The sequence below is a fragment of the Ovis canadensis genome, chromosome 21 (genome assembly GCF_042477335.2).
Source record: "Ovis canadensis isolate MfBH-ARS-UI-01 breed Bighorn chromosome 21, ARS-UI_OviCan_v2, whole genome shotgun sequence".
In the NCBI taxonomy this organism is placed as follows: domain Eukaryota; kingdom Metazoa; phylum Chordata; class Mammalia; order Artiodactyla; family Bovidae; genus Ovis; species Ovis canadensis.
Genome location: NC_091265.1, coordinates 43,403,655 through 43,424,010, shown reverse-complemented (window position 1 = coordinate 43,424,010; position 20,356 = coordinate 43,403,655). Strand labels below are relative to the sequence as shown.

Below are 20,356 nucleotides of genomic sequence, written 5' to 3'. Positions count from 1 at the left end.
AATCAGAGAAGAAAAAGAAATGAAAGGAATCCAGATAGGAAAAGAAGACATAAAGCTCTCAGCATTTGCAGATGACATGATACTGTCCATAGAAATCCCTAAGGATAGTATCAGAAAATTATTAGAGCTAATCAGTAAATTTGACAACTTTGCAGGGTATAAAATCAATACACAGAAATCACCTGCATTTCTATATACTAACAATGAAAAATCAGAAAGAGAAATTAAGAAATCAATCCCATTCACCACTGCAACAAAAAGAATAAACTATCCAGGAAGAAACTTACCTAAGAGGACAAAAGAACTGTACACAGAAAATTATAAGACACTAATGAAAGAAATCAAAGACGACATAAACGGTTGGAGAGATATTCCATATTCCTGGGTAGGAAGAATCAATATTGTGAAAATGACTATTATACCAATCTGCAGATTCAATGCAATCCCTATCAAATTACCAATGGCATTTTCACAGAACTAGAACAAAATTTTCACAATTCATATGGAAGCACAAAACCCCCGAATAGCCAAAGGAATCTTGAGAAAGAACAATGGATGGATCAACCTTCCTGACTTCAGATTATACTACAAAGCCACAGTCATCAAGGCAGGATGGTACTGGCACAAAAACAGAAATATAGATCAATGGAACAAGATAGAAAGCCCAGAAATAAACCCATGCACCTATGGGTACCTTATTTTAGACAAAGAGGCAAGTATATAAAACAGGGCAAAGACAGCCTCTTCAATAAATGATGCTGGGAAAATTGGACAGCTACATGTAAAAGAATGAAATTAGAAAAATTCCCAACACCATACACAAAGATAAACTCAAAATGGACTACAGACAGAAATGTAAGACCAGAGCTATAAAACTCTTAGAGGAAAACTTAGGCAGAACACTTCATGACATAAATCAAACGAAGATCCTCTATAACCCACCTCCTAGAGTAACAGAAATAAAAACAAAAGTAAACAAGTGGGACCTGATTAAACATAAATGCTTTTGCACAGAAAAGGAAACTATATGCAAGGTGAAAAGACAATGCTCAGAATGGGAGAAAATAAATAATAGCAAATGAAACAACTGACAAAGGATTGACTTCCAAAATATACAAGCAGCTCATACAACTCAACACCAGAAAAACAAACAACCCAATCAAAAAATAGGGGAAAGACCTAAACAGACATTTCTCCAAAGAAGACATGGAGATGGCTAACAAACACATGAAAAGATTCTCAACATCTCTCATTATTAGAGAAATGCAAAGCAAAACTACAATGAGATATCACCTGACACTAGTCAGAATGACCATCATCAAAAAGTCTACAAGCAATAAATGCTGGAGAGGGTGTGGAGAAAAGGGAATGCTCTTGCACTGTTGGTGGGAATGTAAACTGATACAGCTACTATGGAAGATGGTATGGAGATTCTTTTAAAAACTAGGAATAAAACCACCTTATGACCAAGCTCCTAAGCATATATCCTGAAGAAACCAAAATTGAAAAAGACACATGTATCCCATTGTTCATTACAGCCCTATTTACAATAGCTAGAACATGGAAGCAACCTAGATGTTCATCAACAGGTGAATGGGTAAAGAAGTATGGTACATATGCACAATGGAATATTACTCAGCCATAAAAAGGAACATATTTGAGTCAGTTCTAATGAGGTGGATGAACCTAGAGCCTATTATACAGAGTGAAGTAAGTCAGAGAGAGAAAGATAAATATTGTATTCTAACACATATATACAAAATCTAGAAAAAATGGTACTGAAGAATTTATTTACAGGGCAGCAATGGAAAAACAGACATAGAGAATAGACTTATGGACATAGGGAGAGGGGAGGAGAGGGTGAGATGTATGGAAACAGTAACATGGAAACATATTACCATATATAAAATAGATAGCCAATGGTAATTTGGCTCAGGAAGCTAAAACAGGGGCTCTGAATCAACCTAGAGGGTTGGGATGAGGAGGGAGATGGGAGGGAGTTTCAGAAGGGAGGGGATATATGTATACCTATGACTTCCCTGGTGGCTCAGATGGTGAAGCATCTGCCTACAATGTGGGAGATCCGGGTTCAGTTCCTGGGTTGGGAAGATCTCCTGGAGAAGGAAATGGCAACCCACTCCAGTATTCTTGCCTGGAAAATCCCATGGACAGAAGAGCCTGGTAGGCTACAGTCCATGGGGTTGCAAAGAGTAGGACACGACTGAGCGACTTTCTTTCTTTTCTTTCTTATGGCTGATCCATGTTGAGGTTTGACAGAAAACAACAAAAATCTGTAAAGCAATTATCCTTCAATTGAATATAAATTAAAAACAAAAAGAACACCTCAACATTCAGAAAGCTAAGATCATGACATCCGGTCCCATCAGTTCATGGCAAATATGCAAGAGACACTGGAAACAGTGATAGACTTTATTTTGGGGGGCTTCAAAGTCACTGAAGCTGGTGTCTGCAGCCATGAAATTAAAGGACACTTGCTCCTTGGAAGAAAAGCTATGACCAACCTTGACAGCATATTAAAATGCAGAGACATTACTTTGCCGACAAATGTCTGTCTAGTTGAAGCTATAAGTTTTCCAGTGGTCATGTATGGATGTGAGAGTTGGACCATAAAAAAAGCTGTGTGCTGAAAAACTGATACTTTTGAATTGTGGTGTTAGAGAAGACATTTGAGAGTCCCTCGGACTGCAAGGAGATCCAACCAGTCAATCCTAAAGGAAATCAGTCTTGAATATTCATTGGAAAGACCTGACACTGAAGTGAGACTCCAATACTCTGGCCACCTGATGTGAAGGACTGACTCATTAGAAAAGACCTTGATGCTGGGGAAGATTGAAGGCAGGAGGAAAAGGAGACACAGAGGATGAAATGGTTCGATGGCATCACTGACTGTATGCACATGAGTTTGAGCAAACTCAGGGAGTTAGTGATGGACAGGGAAGCCTGGTGTGCTGCCATCCATGGGGTTCCAAAGAGTCACACAAGGCTTGGCAACTGAACTGACTGACTCACTCACTTCAGAGAAATATTTGATTTATATAACATACAGAAAGACAACCTTCTGGGATGTTATTGAAGTAAAAGTACTGTCATAAAATGATGTATGTATACTGGTGTTTATTTTGTCATTGCTTTTGATGATAAAGACTGGAAGTATATAAAATCTCTGTCTATGTGAGATGGTTGGATAAATTATGTTTATAGCATAGAACACTGAAGAGGTTTTGATGAAGTTGTTTTAAATGGTCAGAAATGTTCTTCAAAAACAAGAAGTCAGATGCTCTTTTGAATACTATAGAACAGTCTTTTGGACTCTGTGGGAGAGGGACAGGGTGGGATGATTTGGGAGAATGGCATTGAAACATGTATAATATCATATAAGAAATGAATCGCCAGTCTAGTTTCAATGCAGGATGCAGGATACTAGGGGCTGGTGCACTGGGATGACCCGGAGTGATGGTGTAGGGGGGGAGGTGTGAGGGGGGATCGGAATTGGGAACACGTGTACACCCTTGGCAGATTCATGTTGATGTGTTGCAAAACCAATACAATATTGTAAAGTAAAATAATAATAATAATAATAAATAAGTAATTAAAAAATAAAAAATATTTCTTTTAAATCAAGGACATAGCCCCTCTAAATGTATTTGAGTATATCAAACAAGTAAGAGAATATGAGAGTGTATGTTAGGTTTAAACATGTATAATTGGGTTGATGAGTTGGAGGGTAGCTGTGAAAGGAAACAGATTGCTATGTAAAAGGGGAAGGAGAAGGATCCTGGAAAGAGGGCAAATAGGAAGCCCTGAAAATATTTCCCCACTTAAAAAAAATTGCACTGCCAGAATCTATCTTATATAACTATTTTGGAGCTGTGTAGTCTATTAAAGCCTCACAACTTCCAGGACATTTGGACAGTTATTGTGGTTGATTTCAGTCATTATCACTGTAGTGCAGTTACCCACACTCCCACACAACTCTATGGCTAACCCATCTACGTAAGTTCCAGTTGAACTTTGCAAGAACGCTTATGGGAGCCAGGTGGTAAATAGGACATTTTCCTCCAAATATCCAGTGCTGTTCTCTGATTATTGATTGTTGCTTCTGAATCAGAGGTGCAGAGAGGAGAGCAGCCATAATTGGTGCATCTCCCCACCATGGCTTTGCCCCTCCCCAACTTCTCCCCAGCCCAGCTGAAGTGAGTTTCAGGGAATTCAAAGACCAGTACCTTGTATCCCTCCCACTTCTTCTTCTTCTTCTTCTTCTTCTTCTTTTTTTTTTTTTGGTGTTTTGGAAGCCCAACATTAAAGACTAAGACTTTTAAGAAGCATACACACAAAAAATTAGAAAGTCTTCATGCATGTGCAGTGAGAGGTGCAGACTCAAACAGACCAGAGAAGAACTTGTTTTGCCCAAGACTGACCCTCAGCAAAGAGATTGCCTATAACAATCAAAACTACAAATATGAAAAGGGAGATCAAGATAGCAGAGTAGGAAGACAGTGGGTTCACCTTCCCTGAAGAACATATCAGACTACAACCACATATAGAGCAACTCTTGCTGAAATCAGCCTGGGGACTGGCAGAATAGCTGTTCACAACCAAGGCTGTAAAGAGAGATCCACATGGAGTCTGGATGGAATGTAAACTGATACAATCATTATGTGAAGCATTATGGAGTTTCCTCAGAAAAGTAAAAACGAAATCACTGTACGATCCAGCAACTCCTACTCTGGGTATATATCTGAAGAAAATGAAAACGCTAATTCCAACCCCAGTGTTCATAGTAGCATTATTTATAACTGCCAAGATGTGGAAGCAACCTAAGTGTCCCTTAGTAAATGAATGGGATGAAGCAGATTTGGAATATATATGCAGTAGGTACTAATCAGTCAAAAAAAAACTTTGCTATTTGGAAGACTCGTGGACTTGGGAAGTTATTATGCTTAGTGAAATAAGTCATATAGAGAAAGATAAAATGTACATTTTTCATTTATAAAGGAAATATAAAAATTTAAATGAATGAATAACTATGCTGTTAATATAACTAATGTGAGACTAATATAACAATGTAAATAAACTATGCTTTCATTAAAATTAATTAATTAAAAAACATTTCTAGGATTGATGTTAGGGAGGTTACCACCTGTGTTTTCTTCTAGAAATTTTATAGTTTCAGGTCTTTCACTTAATTCTTCAATCCATTTTGAATTAACTTTATGTTTGGTGTAAGACAATGGTCTAATTTTACTCTTTTGCTTGCCACAGATCTTTACTTGATTCATTTTTGGTAGGTTGTGTGTTTCTAGGAAAATCTCATGTGTACTCTTGGTATATTTCTTACAGCAATTTTTTTTTTCTGTTAAGTTAGTTCCAATATTATTTAAGACAGAAGTCCCCATCAGAGGGAGCTGTTTACTTAGATTATTTTTGAAACAATTTCCAATTGAGACTAATTCTCTTCACTGATAGGGACTGTTTCATACCTCATAACCCTATTCCTTAATACACAGGGACAATTAACACATTATTTTTTTTTCACACAAGGTTGTAGTTCTGATACAGAAGAAAAGCTTATTTTAAGATACTTGAAATTTTAAGAAATCTGTCCCCTAAAACCTAGTGTTCTTTTTTTCCTTTGCCAAGAGATATGTTTTAGACTATGTAGATAATTTGTCTATATGAACTAGTAAATCTAAGAGAAAACCTTTTTCCTGCAAGTCATTGTTAGGACTGTTGATATGCATGGTAGGGTAAACCCCAGATAACTGCGCTTCTCTTATAATAATACATGTACTGTAACATTGTAGGATTTGCTAGGACACATTTCTAAGTTCTGTTGCCCAGAAATGCAATTATCCATTGCCTGTGCACCCAGGATTTCTATTTTTATTGTCTGTTTAAAAATTAAAGATATGACAAGATTTGACTAAAAGAATATCCCTCAATCATGACTACTTGCTTTGAAATGGGGAGTTTTGGTTGCTAAAATGATTCTTGTGAAGAGAGCTTGCTGTCTCTTTATAATATCATAAACATTTCTGGAGTTTCCTAGCAGGATATCTAGTCGCAATTCACATAATTAATAACTGTCTATTTATTTGGATTCTTTTCCAAAATACTACATTATGAATTTCCCCATTCTATCTAATTGTGTGAGTATAGCATTTTCAAAATCCAATATGATATACTGGAATGATCCTAAACATAGATCTTAGGTTGTAGATACAAAGAATGAAGGAAAACATTCAAAGTGAAACCTAAAATTAAAATGTAAAAATGTGTAATCTTTGATTACTATAGACTGAATGTTTGTGTCCTCTTGAAATTCATATGTTGAAACCTAATCCTCAATATGATGGCCTTAGGAGGTGAGAACTGTGGTAGTTGATTACATCATAAGGATAGAGCTCTCATGAATGGGATCAGTGCTTTTGTAAAAGAGACAGCAGAGAGGTCTCCTTTCTCTTTGTTCCTGAGAGGATATAGCAAGAAATGGTAAGCTGTGAACCAGGAAGAGGAACTTCACCAGACACTGAATCTTCCAGTGCCTTGATCTTGGACTTCCTTGGATCCAGAACTTTGAGAAATAAACTTTACTTTTTTTATAAAGCCCCCCAATCTGTAGATTTCACTGTGTGTGTGTGTGTGTGTGTGCGCACACGCATGCATGTGTGTGTTTGTTTTCAGTCATCTCTGACTCTTTGCCACCCTTTGGGCTGTAACCCACCAGGTTTCTCTGTCCTGAACTCCCTTGGAATTCTCCAGGCAAGAATGCTGGAGTGGGTTGCCATTCCCTTCTCCAGGGGCTCTTCCCAACCCAGGGATTGAACCTAGGTTTCCTGCATTGTAGGCAGATACTTTAACATCTGAGCCACCAGAGAAGCCCCAGATTTTATTGTAGCAGCCAAAATGGAATCATACAATGTCTTTTAATCTTTTTAATATTTCTCCCTTTAGAGCTGCCTTGCAAAATATATCCCGTATTTGTGGTAGCATAGGTCATTGTTCTGGGTTTTGAATTGTGACCACTTCTTATTCTGTGCAGTTTGACAAAATCCAGAGAGTCTGGTATTTTCTTTCACTACTAAGGGGACCCTGCTATATAAGTAAAAATGATACTGTTTTCCCCTACTAAGTGTTGTTTATTTGCTAGGTTGTGTCTGACTCTTCTGTGACTCCATGCATTCTAGACCAACAGACTCCTCTGTCCATGGGATTTCCCAGGAAAAAATGCTGGAGTGGGTTGCCAGTTTCTTCTCCAGTGTGTCTTCCTGACCCAGGGATTGAACCCACGTCTCCTTTGCAGGTGGATTCTTTACCACTGAGCCACTAGGGAAGCCCTACTAAATATGTGTGTGTGTGCAAATAAATACATATGTATGTGCTCTCTAGGCTTCCCTGGTGGCTCAGGCGGTAAAGAATCCTCCTGCAGTGAAAGAGGTGTGGGTTCAATAGGTTGGTAAGACACTCTGGAGAAGGAGCAACCTGTTCCAGTATTCTTGCCTGGAGAATTCCACGGGCAGAGGAGCCTAGCGGACTACAGTCAATGGGATCACAAAGAGTTGGACATGACTGAGTGACATTCTCTATTCTCTGTTCTATTCTTCAGCTCCATGATTTCCCCTTAGTATTTTAGTTTTATGTATCTTTGTGAAATTCTCACTTTGTTTATGTATTATTCTCTGATTACAGTAAGCGTGATACTTTTTTGAATTCTATGTCAGGTACTTTACATATCCATTCCATTAAAGTCAGTTTGGAGTACTTTATCTTAATCTCTTTTGGAAAATATTTCAACTAGTTTTCATCTTCATTGACTCTGCTTTGGTGTCTACATGTTACACCAAACACTCACCTGTCCTAATAATTCATGAGCTAGCCTTGTGCTGGAGAAAGCACTAATAAGCCTGGCCAGTGTGGACCACTCAACCTTTGTGTTAGTTCAGCCTTCTCTCTTTGTTCTTAGTGGGCTTCCAGGTATTCCAAGCGCTTGGTCCCCTCAGTGGTCTAAACAAGCAAGACTGAAGCCAAGTCCACATGCAGCCCCCAAATATGCTGTGTCCTGAGATGTGTGGTGTGCTTCCTTCCTCTCCAGGGAAAGCTGTAAGAGAGGGGTTTTCAGTACTTTGTTCTCTGCTGATCTGGTGAGGGGGAGCTATAGTGACTTCCAACCCTGGGTGGTTCTCTCTCACCCAGGATAGCTACTAATTCTGTATCCTGGGTCCCCTATGCTTTCTGACACAGGCAGTCTTGAAGCCAGTCTCCTGGGCAGCCCTAATAAAAGTTGGGGCATTGGCCACATAGTGCATACCTTTCCTTCCCCAGGGAGAAGCTAGAGCTGGGGAGTTGGTCCCAACCTGAAGGTTCTTTGGAAGAATAAGAACTGTGAAAAGAGGATTTCCTGAATTTCCCTAACAGTTTCTGTATAACTGGTTTCATACATTACTAGGAGCTGGACCTTTTTAACGACTCTCTGGATTTCTTACAAAGGAAATCTGTACTTGAAATGTTTCTGAATCAGTGTGTTCATGGGGGGTAGATAGTTCTAGGGCTTGCTTTTCTATCATCTTGCTGAATAGGTAACAGGAATTTATATTCGGCTTTTCCTTGGGGGATGTATATCTCTATGAAAGTGAAAGTCACTCAGCTGTGTCTGACTCTTTTCAACTCCATGAACTATACAGTCCATGGAATTCTCCAGGGCAGAATACTGGAATGGATAGCCATTCTCTTCTCCAGGGGATCTTCCCAACTCAGGGATCAAATCCAGGTTTCCAGCACTGCAGGCAAATTCTTTACCAGCTGAGCCACCAGGGAAGCCCAAAATGTATTTTGTCTATACCATGTGGCATGTGGGATCTTAGTTCCCTGAGCAGGTATTGAACTTGGCCTCCTGCATTGGAAGCTCAGAGTCTTAACCACTGGACTGCCAGGGAAGATAATAATCCCTATAGTGAAGGGAAAACTTGAGTAAACATATGAATCCCTAAGCGATGAAAAACGCATAATGGTCATATTTGCAAATAAAATCCCCTCAGGTCCCTATTACACCTAGAATGTTTTCCTGAGGAAGTGTCTGAGCAAGCTTCTGCCCTGGGATAACTGAGTGTATGACATCATTACACTCACGTTAAATCGTCTGTGGCTTATCAAGTGGCAAAGATGATAATAATAAAAACTTAATTTGCTCAAAAATTGTGAGCTGTAGTTATGAAAGATTTATGGTGCATATCAGAAATTAAGCGTACGTTGCATCCTCTTAGAAACAAAGGAAACAAAGCCTCAGAGCCTGAAGTTGCTCTTCCAAGACATGGGGTAAGAAATCAGATTAAGGAAATAGCAAGGTTGATGGCCTAAGAAAGGTGAGTTTCTGAATTCCACTTACATTAATACCCTCCTTTTGTGATGAGTGTTCAGGGAGCTAAGATAGATGACTTTCTTTTTCATTTTTGTAGTCCTGGGATTCAGCAAAACTGGCAGAAGAATACGTTAAAGGAAGGGTGCCGGGAAAGTTTAGACATTATTTTGCTCAGAGAATGCATTATCTCAATCAGTTCCATCAAAGAACATCTTGCTCTTCTATATTTATGGTTTTTACCTTGTGACATGGAGCAGTAACTTAATCCCTCCTAGATTCTGGTCCCTTAGTTTTGGTTTAAAAAATCCTCTTGATTCCCCCTCCACTAAGTCGAATATGTGTTTGAGACAAGTATCAGGTTAGTGGGGTTGCTGTTTCCAGTTTTACTGTGAAGAGATGTGTCATGTGAAGGAAGAATTTATGAAAGAGAGAAGGGTGACTCTGTCCTGGCCCAAACTTCTCCACAATCCTGTGGTTTTTACAGCAGTCATGTTTACATCTGGAAGCAAAGTGCTTCATGCTGTAGGCTACGTCTTGATACTTTTTGCTCATATAGCTTATAAAGACTAACAAGGGAATGCCCATGTCACTCAGTTTCATGATAATGATAAAATAGGCAATGGTCCACATTGGCCAGGTCTCAGATCTTGCCAGTGCATGCAGCATTCTTTTGAGAACAGATGTTGTGGGAAAGTTGAATTTTTCTCTGTGTAATTCTTTCTCTTCTGTCCACAGATTCTCTTAGAGAAGAATGGGTTCTGGAAATGGTTCATTTGTGACTGAATTCCTTCTACTTGGATTAACAGACCAACCAGATCTCCAACTCCCCTTGTTCTTCCTCTTCCTAGTAACATAAAACAGTCACTGTGTTGGGAAACCTGGGCATGGCAACTTTAATTGGGATGAATTCACATCTGCACACCCCCATGTGTTTTTTCCTCTTTAACTTGTCCTTCATAGATCTCAGTTATTCTTCTGTGTTTACACCAAAAATGCTGGTTATCTTCATATCAAAGAATAACATTATTTCTTACATGGGATTCATGACTCAACTTAACTTTTTTTTTTTTTTGCTCTTTCTGAAATCTATGTGCTGACATCAATGGCCTATGACTGCTATGTGGCCATCTGTAATCCATTTTTGTATAATGCTGCCATGTCCCCTAAAGTGTATTCCAGCCTTGTCCTTGGTTCCTACTTGATGGCAATTTCTGGTGCCGTGGCTCACACTCTGTGTTGACACTGACTTTCTGTAATGGAAACATTATCAGCCATTTTTTCTGTGACATGCTCCCTTTTCTTCAGCTCTTCTGCACAGGTACCAATGTCAATGAGCTGGTACTTTTCATTGCGGTGGGCATCAATAGCATTGTGCCCAGTCTCACCATCTTTATCTCTTATGGTCTCATCTTCTCCAGCATCCTCCATATCAAGTCTATGGAAGGAAGAGCCAAAGCCCTCAGCACCTGCAGTTCCCACATAATTGCTGTTTCCTTGTTCTTTGGATCAGGTGCATTTGTGCACCTCAAACCATCTTCTGCTGGGTCCAAGGATGAGGGAAAAAATCTCTTCTGTCTTTTATACCAACACCGTTCCCTTGCCTTGCTGTGCCCTTTAATTTATAGCTTGAGGAATGAAGACATTATACTTGCTCTGAAAAATACCCTGAGTATGAGATAGTGATGATCAAAGAGTATCTGTCTGTGCAGTTGGTTATATGACAGGGAGATTCTGTGCTGTGATTATATATTATTTATGGCAGCCTTTTAATCCTATTTTTTCCCTTAACCTGATAAAGGAAATTTGAGTCTTTTTTCATAAGTAATTTCTAGTTTTTTTGGAGTGGGTCTTTTTTTTTCACGATTACCAAAATATCTTCTCTACCATTTTTTTTTCTTATTTAGTAATAGCATTAATTAAATCATAACATTATCTCCATCTTTTTATTTCATTGTCACTTTTGAACTCTTTTTTTTTCCTTTGGAACATTATGCATGGTCTTCAAATAATGGCATTCTACAATAATAGAGTGACATTATATCATCGCTGGTGTTTTTATCTGCCACTTGCTATTAAAAGCATGAATTAAGTATTTCTACTTTTTTCATGCTCTTTTCAAGAATGGCAGAGTTTAAAAGTTCTATGATGACTATCAAGGATAATCCATTTTACACATATAATATAAATGATATTATTCAAGCTTCTTTTGGCAAAGTTTTTTTTTTTAACCTTTGTACAGTCAAGCATAGACATAACAGTTCATCAAACTATATTTATTGTATGAATGCAAAAGTTAAGGCTAGAGTGGTTCAGTTCAGTTCAGTTCAGTCCCTCAGTCGTGTCCGACTCTTTGCAACCCCATGAATCGCAGCACACCAGGCCTTCCTGTCCATCACCAACTCCCAGAGTTCACTCAACTCACGTCCATTGAGTCAGTGATGCCATCCAGCCATCTCATCCTTGGTCGTCCCCTTCTCCTCCTGCCCCCAATCCCTCCCAGCATCAGAGTCTTTTCTGATGAGTCAACTCTTTGCATGAGGTGGCCGAAGTACTGGAGTTTCAGCTTTAATATCATTCCTTCCAAAGAACACCCAGGCCTGATCTCCTTTATTTTTTTAATTTAAATTTATTTATTTTAATTGGAGGCTAATTTCTTTACAATATTGTATTGGTTTTGCCATACATAATCTCTTTAGAATGGACTGGTTGGATTTCCTTGCAGTCCAAGGGACTCTCAAGAGTCTTCTCCAACATCACAGTTCAAAAGCATCAATTCTTTGGCGCTCAGCTTTCTTCACAGTCCAACTCTCACATCCATACATGACCACTGGAGAAACCATAGCCTTGACTAGACGGACCTTGGTTGGCAAAGTAATGTCTCTGCTTTTGAATATACTATCTATGTTGGTCATAACTTTTCTTCCAAGGAGTAAGGGTCTTTTAATTCCATGGCTGCAGTCACCATCTTCAGTGATTTTGGAGCCCCCAAAATACAGTCTGACACTGTTTCCACTGTTTCCCCATCTATTTCCCATGAAGCAATGGGACCAGATGCCATGATCTTCATTTTCTGAATGTTGAGCTTGAAGCCAACTTTTCACTCTCCTCTTTCACTTTCATCAAGAGGCTTTTTAGTTCCTCTTCACTTTCTGCCATAAGGGTGGTGTCATCTGCATATCTAAGGTTATTGATATTTCTCCCAGCAATCTTGATTCTAGTTTGTGCTTCTTCCAGCCCACCATTTCTCATGATGTACTCTGCATAGAAGTTAAATAAGCAGGGTGACAATATACAGCCTTGACGTACTCCTTTTCCTATTTGGAACCAGTCTGTTGGAGGGGGGTTCATGTTTGGGAACGCATGTACAATGTTACTACAGGTAATTATTACAAATTGTATTTTAAGTTACTTACATTTTTTCAAATTAGCCAAAGATATAAATTACTCATTTTAAAGAGTAGTTCTTTTATGTAAATAAACAGATTTCATTCTAATTTTGAGGGTCATGAAATGAAAGATTAGTGCCAGGCTTAATCCACTCCTAGGGATACTCAAATTGTTATAAAATATATAATAGAGAACATGCAGCTATATTCTATAGGTTTCTAAATGACCCAGTTAATTTCACTTGTTTAGATGCAATTCTTTCCAATCAAAAAAAAAAAGTTTATAGAGGGAAACATGAGTTTAAACAAAAAAACAAATTTCTAACCAAGATCAACAATATTATGTAAATAGAACTTGTTAAGGAAAAATCCATCATGTTCATATTGCAATCGGGAGATGAAATATGAGTGGTCACCTAAAAATATCAGCCAAGGTTTAAGTTATGCTGAACATCTCAAACAAAAACAAGTCAAAAATCAGTTTTGCCAAATTTCAAAATACATAAATACTGACTGGAGATTATGACATGTTAACTAATGAATATTGTTCAACATATCTTAGAAAATGATTATGATGTCACTAATACAGCCTACTGAGGATTTTTAAAGTAGCACATTTTTGCTTTCAAAAAATAATCCAACATTCAAGTCATAACTTGCTTTATTCTCCAAATATTTCTTTCACTTTGTCATTATTCTTCCAGCTGCAATTTGATGTTTCTGTACCTAAAACTCCATATGAATGTAGCACACAGAGCCAACAAAACCAGAAATAATCTACTTTTCCAAAAGTCATCTAGTCCTGTTGGTTTAACATTTTAAATCATAAATAACTTAAGCTTTCATCTTATATAGAGAAATTCTGTGATCTCAGTAGTATCTAGGGTCCTGCACAAGGAGTGAGTCCATGGGTAAAAGTTTTTCTACTCAAACAGAATAACATAATCAAGAGTGTATAGAGTATACTGAAGAATAATTTACTTGACTTGAAGTCAATGTGTTAAGAATTTAGTCTACAATTTTTCTTTCTAAAGCTGTGTGACTTTAAGTAAATCATTATCCACTCTTGGCTTCACTCATGTATTTTGATGACTGGTTATGTGTCAGTTTTACTTGCTGCTGCTACTGCTGCTGCTAAATCGGTTCAGTCGTGTCCGACTCTGTGAGACCCTGTAGATGGCAGCCCACCAGGCTCCGCCGCCCCTGGGATTCTCCAGGCAAGAACACTGGATTGGGTTGCCATTTCCTTCTCCAATGCATGAAAGTGGAAAGTGAAAAGTGAAAGTCCCCGACTTTCATCCCCGACTCTGAGTGACCCCATGGACTGCAACCTACCAGGCTCTTCCATGCATATGATTTTCCAGACAAGAGTACTGGAGTGGGTTGCATTGCCTTCTCTGTCACTTACAAAGGTGAAAAATAAAGCTCTTTGCTAAAAGAAGCTTACCACTAAAGGGTTACATATGGAAAAGGGATTATCCTTGATACTCTTAGAACCAGCAATCTCTGGTGTCTCAAGAAGGTATATTATTGCCAAGTGAAATATGGAAAGATAAGAGTAGAAACAGGGTATCTTATTTATCCTTTTTATTGCAATTTGATAGATTAAAAATAACCCATGTGGTATGTTTCAGTCTAATGTTATGTAATTCATTATTTGGAGGTCATTCTTCTTTTCCCACTGGAAAAATAATTTCAAAATGATAATGAAAAAAGATAATATATTCACTATTTAATGTTATTACTAAATGAGAAAAAGAGATATGTATTTTGAAAACACTAAGAAAAATATATAAAAATGGAAATAAATTATTCAAACAAGACAAATTTAAGATACTAGGTTAAAAAAAGGTAATAAAAATATGGTAAGAAGGTTGCCATTAAAATTAAAAACTCAACATCTCATGGTACAAGTTACTTGTGCACACAGACAGTTCTAATTAAAACTGTCTCCTACTCAGAGTTCTTCTCAGAGCAAGTTTAACATCTTTGTTCCTCAAGCTATAGATTAATGGGTTAATCATAGGAACCATATTGGTGTAAAAGACAGAAGAGATTTTCCCCTCATCCATAGACACAGCAGAAGGTGGTTTGAGATACATGAATGCCCCTGATCCAAAGAAGAGAGAAACAGCAATGATGTGCGAACTGCAGGTGTTGAAGGCTTTGGACCTGCCCTCTGTGGAGCTGATGTGGAGGATGTTGGTGAGGATGAGACCATAAGAGACAAAGATGGTGAGACTGGGCACAATGATATTGATGCCCACCACGATGAACATTTCCAATTCATTGATATAGGTACTTGTGCAGGAGAGCTCAAGCAGAGGGAGGATGTCACAGAAATAATGGTTGATGGTGTTTGCATCACAGAAGGTCAGTCTCAGCATGCATCCAGTGTGAGCCATGGCACCAGAAAATGCCATCAAGTAGGAACCAAGCATAAGGCTGGAACACACTTTAGGGGACATGGCTGTGTTATATAAGAGTGGCTTACAGATGGCCACATAGCGGTCATAGGCCATTGATGTCAGCACATAGCATTCAGAAATGATAAAAAAACAGAAGAAGTAGAGTTGGGTCATGCACCTCATGTAGGAAATAATATTCTTCTTTGATAAGAAGTTAATCAGCATCTTGGGTGTAAATACAGAAGAATAACAGAGGTCTATGAGAGACAAGTTAAAAAGGAAAAAGTACATGGGGGTGTGTAGGTGTGAATTCAGTGCAATTAGGATTATCAATCCCAAATTTCCCAGCACAGTGACCATGTACACTCCTAGGAACAGGAGGAATAGAGGGAGCTGGAGATCTGGCTGGTTGGTTAATCCCAACAGAATGAATTTTGTCACAAAAGAGCCATTTCCAGGAGCCATTCTCTAAGGTGATCTGTGAGCACAGAAGAAAAAGGTTACATAGAGAACAATGACTCAATTTTCACACAGTATCTCCTCTCACAAGTGTGGTGTTTGGGCTGGGGATATCTGAGAGTAACCCAGCCTGGACTCATGGAATTGTCTTACCTACTCTCTCATGGATTGTATTACCATCATCCTGAAACTAAGTGACAGGGAATTTCACTTTTTTGGGTCTTTATAAAATAAGTAAGAAAGAGTATCAAAACTTAGCCTACAGAAGAAAGAAACCACTGCCCTGGGCAGACTTGACTGCTTGGGGAAAAAACAAAGAGTTGATAAAGGAGAGGTTTAGATGAGGATTGACTCATTCTTCCCACATCTCAACATTTCTCCTTTCACTTGGAGTCTCCCCTCACCAGTAAGACTATAGGCAGAGTCTGTAGCAATTAGGTGCTGGCCTTTTTAAAGCAGATTAGACCTGGTGGGGTGAGAACAAAGAAAATTGCTTCTTAACTAAAACTAAATGGCCAGAGTCTATGAGAGGTTAACTCTTCACCCCACATTACAGAGTAAAAGCTGTAACTGTAGATGAGTGAGACTTCCGTCCATGGAGAGGGAACTTACTGACTGATCTAAGGCACTCTTTTAGACCCCTAGTGTTTGAGCATTCACTGATCCATGTCTTAAATAGACATTTTTCTAAGTTTTATGTGAGTCTCAAGGTGCTAAGTTGGAAATAAGCTGTGGTATCTTAGATCTTTGAACTTCCATTTCAAACAAGAAGGACATGAATAAATGGAATTCAGAAACTCACCTTCCTTTCTCCAGAAAACCCCAGGGCTTTCTTATCATTGGTTTTACCCTCTGGTCTTAGTAGGGCAATTTCAGGTTCTGAAGCTTTGGTTCCTTTGATTCTTAAGAGAATGCAGCTCACATATATTTTCTGATTTGACTTCAAAATCTTTTAAAAATATAGATCATAATTTCTGTTTATGACTTTCAGTCCACTCAAGCAGCAGAGAAAAATAAACATTCTTCGTATTATTTTTGCCCCTTGGTAAGTCACAGATTTAGTGTGAGTGTAATGCTATAATGCACTCACTTATAAATGTGGCAGAAATTTGTTCAGTCTCTTCCCCAGGGAAACACTCTATGTATAATAGGGACCTGGGGGGATTGCCTTTGCATCCTGCACCTTAATCTGTCCTTTGTCCCTTAGAGATTCAATAGTTTACTCAAGTTTTCCTTTCACTTAAGGGTTGTCCATTCTCCAAAGAAGAGCCAAATCTCCCATTTTCTGTTCATTTAGATTACAGAAGTAAAGAGGAAGCCCTCGTCTCTTTTTTCCTACAAAAGCAGCTGATTCAAAAACAATTTATGTACCGAATATGTAAGATTCAGAAACTTGTTAAGAGAGTCTTTCACCCAGTTCATGGAAAAAGATATACCAGACCAACAGAGACCAAAAGAAAGCAGGAGTAGCAATACTCATATCAGATAAAATAGACTTTAAAACAAAGGCTGTGAAAAGAGACAAAGAAGACCACTACATAATGATCAAAGGATCAATCCAAGAAGAAGATACAACAATTATAAATATATATGCACTCAACATAGGACCTACTGCAATATGTAAGACAAATGCTAACAAGTATGAAAGGGGAAATTAACAATAACACAATAATAGTGGGAGACTTTAATAACCCACTCACACCTTTGGATAGATCAACTAAACAGAAAGTTAACAAGGAAACACAAACTTTAAATGATACAATAGACCAGTTAAGCCTAATTGATATCTATAGGACATTTCACCCCAAAATAAGTTCCCACGGGGAACTTCTTATTTTCTGCCCATGTGTCTACAGTATTGTAAAGTAAAATAAAGTAAAAATAAAAATTAAAAAAATTATTATTATTTTTTACTTTAAAATATTGTATTGGTTTTGCCACACATCAACATGAATCCTCCACGGGTGTGTGGGGGTGGGGAGGAGGTGGGAGGGGGGGTTCAGGATTCAGAACATATCCAGTTCTAACTGTTGCTTCCTGAGCTGTATATAGGTTTCACAAGAGGCAGGTCAAATGGTCTGGTATTCCCATCTCTTTCAGAATTTTCCACAGTTTATTGTGATCCACACAGTCTTACTTAAGTCACCCAACTTTACAAAGAAAACCTGGTTTCAAGTTTGCTACTTTGTAATCTATTTTGCTGTTACTTTTTTCTATTACTTTTATTTCAGTAATGGTGGAATATGAGAAAACACTGCTAATTTCAAAGGTGACTCTGCCTTGTCCCAAGATGATAAAAGAATTTCCCTCAGTGTGGTTATCACTTTTTAAAATTAGTTTGTTGAAAAATAGTTTGATTTTTCTTTTTGTTGGGACCTAGGAACACTTTGGGGTTAATATATTGGGGAGCAGATTGGTCAAACAAGGAAGTTACTTTTTCTGGAAAAAAAAAAAAGTAAAGACTTGAAAAAAAGTTTGCAACTATCTGAAATTCAGGAACAGTACATGTGGGAAAAAAGGAGCCTAAATCATGCAATATGTCAAGACTCAGAGAGACACATGGGCAGAAAATAAGAAGTTCCCCGTGGGAGTGTTCATGATACAGTTTCAGTCTGAATTTATATCCCATTGAGTATCATAAATACATTCCAGTGTCCATAAAGCCTTGGTAAAATTATAATGTACAATGTCCATACATTGGTAGTGTTTGGAAATGAAGATGGAAAAATTATAGTCATGTTTGGGGAAGCAGGTAGAGAGAGAACAGCTCTTCAAGAGATAAAATTGTTGTTTAGTAGCTTAAGTCACATTCAACTCTCTGAGCTGATGGACTCTAGCCTGCCAGGCACCTCTGTCCATGGGATTTTCCAGAAATGAAAGAGACACGTGTACTCCAATGTTCATCGCAGCACTCTTTATCATAGCCAAGACATAGAAGCAACCTAGATGTCCATCAGCAGATGAATGGATAAGAAAGCTGTGGTACATATACACTATGGACTATTACTCAGCCATTAAAAAGAATACATTTGAATCCGTTCTAATGAGGTGGATGAAACTGGAGCCAATTATACAGAGTGAAGTAAGCCAGAAAGAAAAACACCAATACAGTACACTAACACATATATATGGAATTTAGAAAGATGGTAACGATAACCCTGTATGTGAGACAGCAAAAGAGACACAGATGTATAGAACAGTCTTTTGGACTCTGTGGGAGAGGGCGAGGGTGGGATGATTTGGGAGAATGGCATTGAAACATGTATAATATCATATAAGAAATGAATTGCCAGTCTAGGTTCGATGCAGGATACAGGATGCTTGGGGCTGGTGCATTGGGATGACCCAGAGAGATGGTATGAGAGGGAGGGGGGAGGGAGGTTCAGGATTGGGAACATGTGTACATCCTTGGTGGATTCATGTTGATGTATGGCAAAACCAATACAGTATTGTAAAATGAAATAAAGTAAAAAAAAAAAATACTGGTGTGGGTAGCCACTTCCTTCTTCAGGGGATCTTCCAACCTGGGGATTGAGCCTTTGTCTCCTGCATTGACAGGCAGATTCTTTACCACTGAGCCACCTGGGAAGCCCCAGGAGATAAAATAGCTAGGGATAACTGGAACTCAATTTAAGAAAAATGAATTTAGAAGAAAGAATGGTAGATAATGGAAGCCCTTACTTATTGCTTTCTCCATTCTGGGAGGCCCTAGATATTTTGTAGAGGTCACATAATCTATTTGGATGATAAAAGCATAATTTACTTGAATTAAAATAAAAAATAAACTAAACCCACAGGACTAGAGAACTGGAAATTACTAAATAACACCCCTTGTTGGCTCCCTTATGCTATTTCCATTTGGATATTCAGGTATGAAAACCTTGAACTGCAGTTGGTATGGCAATGAGAAATTAAAGAAATTTTAAAAAATATATTGTATGAATGAACCAAGTTGTGACCATGACTTCTGGAAAGGATCCTGAATTATTATCATTATGGAGAAGAAAGGTTTAAAAAAGCAACTCTAAAAACCCTCAACTCAATGTATCAAGTGAGAATTTAAATATTTTCTAAGATACCTTTGATGATATTCACCATTTGCCACATTCCTAGTCTCCATTCACTATTCAGTTATTTTAAAATTCAGCATAACTGGTTAGTTTGTCTGTCAGTTTTTTTTTTTTTTTTGCTTTGTCTTTTTTTAAAAAAAATAGTCTATGGTAAATTTTTTTTTTTTTTAGTATGAGATCACTTTTTATTTTTTTTAATTTTAATTTTTTATTTTAGTTTATTTTTTAAATTTTAAAACCTTTAATTCTTACATGCGTTCCCAAACATGAACCCCCCTCCCACCTCCCGCCCCATAACATCTCACTGGGTCATCCCCATGCACCAGCCCCAAGCATGCTGTATCCTGCGTCAGACATAGACTGGCGATTCAATTCTTACATGATAGTATAACAAGTTAGAATGCCATTCTCCCAAATCATCCCACCCTCTCCCTCTCCCTCTGAGTCCAAAAGTCCGTTATACACATCTGTGATTTTTTTCCTGTCTTGCATACAGGGTCATCATTGCCATCTTCCTAAATTCCATATATATGTGTTAGTATACTGTATTGGTGTTTTACTTTCTGGCTTACTTCACTCTGTATAATTGGCTCCAGTTTCATCCATCTCATCAGAACTGATTCAAATGAATTCTTTTTAATGGCTGAGTAATAGTCC

General features: G+C 38.0%; 1 protein-coding gene across 1 annotated transcript; it reads right to left on the bottom strand.

Moving 5' to 3' along the window:
- Window positions 1–14,702: 14,702 nt before the first annotated feature.
- LOC138427219 (olfactory receptor 8B8-like) lies at window positions 14,703–15,635 on the bottom strand. Its single transcript, XM_069566591.1, has one exon. It carries the CDS (start codon window positions 15,633–15,635, stop codon window positions 14,703–14,705), a length of 933 nt encoding a protein of 310 aa, XP_069422692.1.
- Between the last annotated feature and the right edge of the window lie 4,721 nt (window positions 15,636–20,356).

Coding starts and splice junctions, on each gene's coding strand:
- LOC138427219 (XM_069566591.1), bottom strand. CDS start 15,635: ATGGCTCCTGGAAATGGCTCTTTTGTGACAAAATTCATTCTGTTGGGA.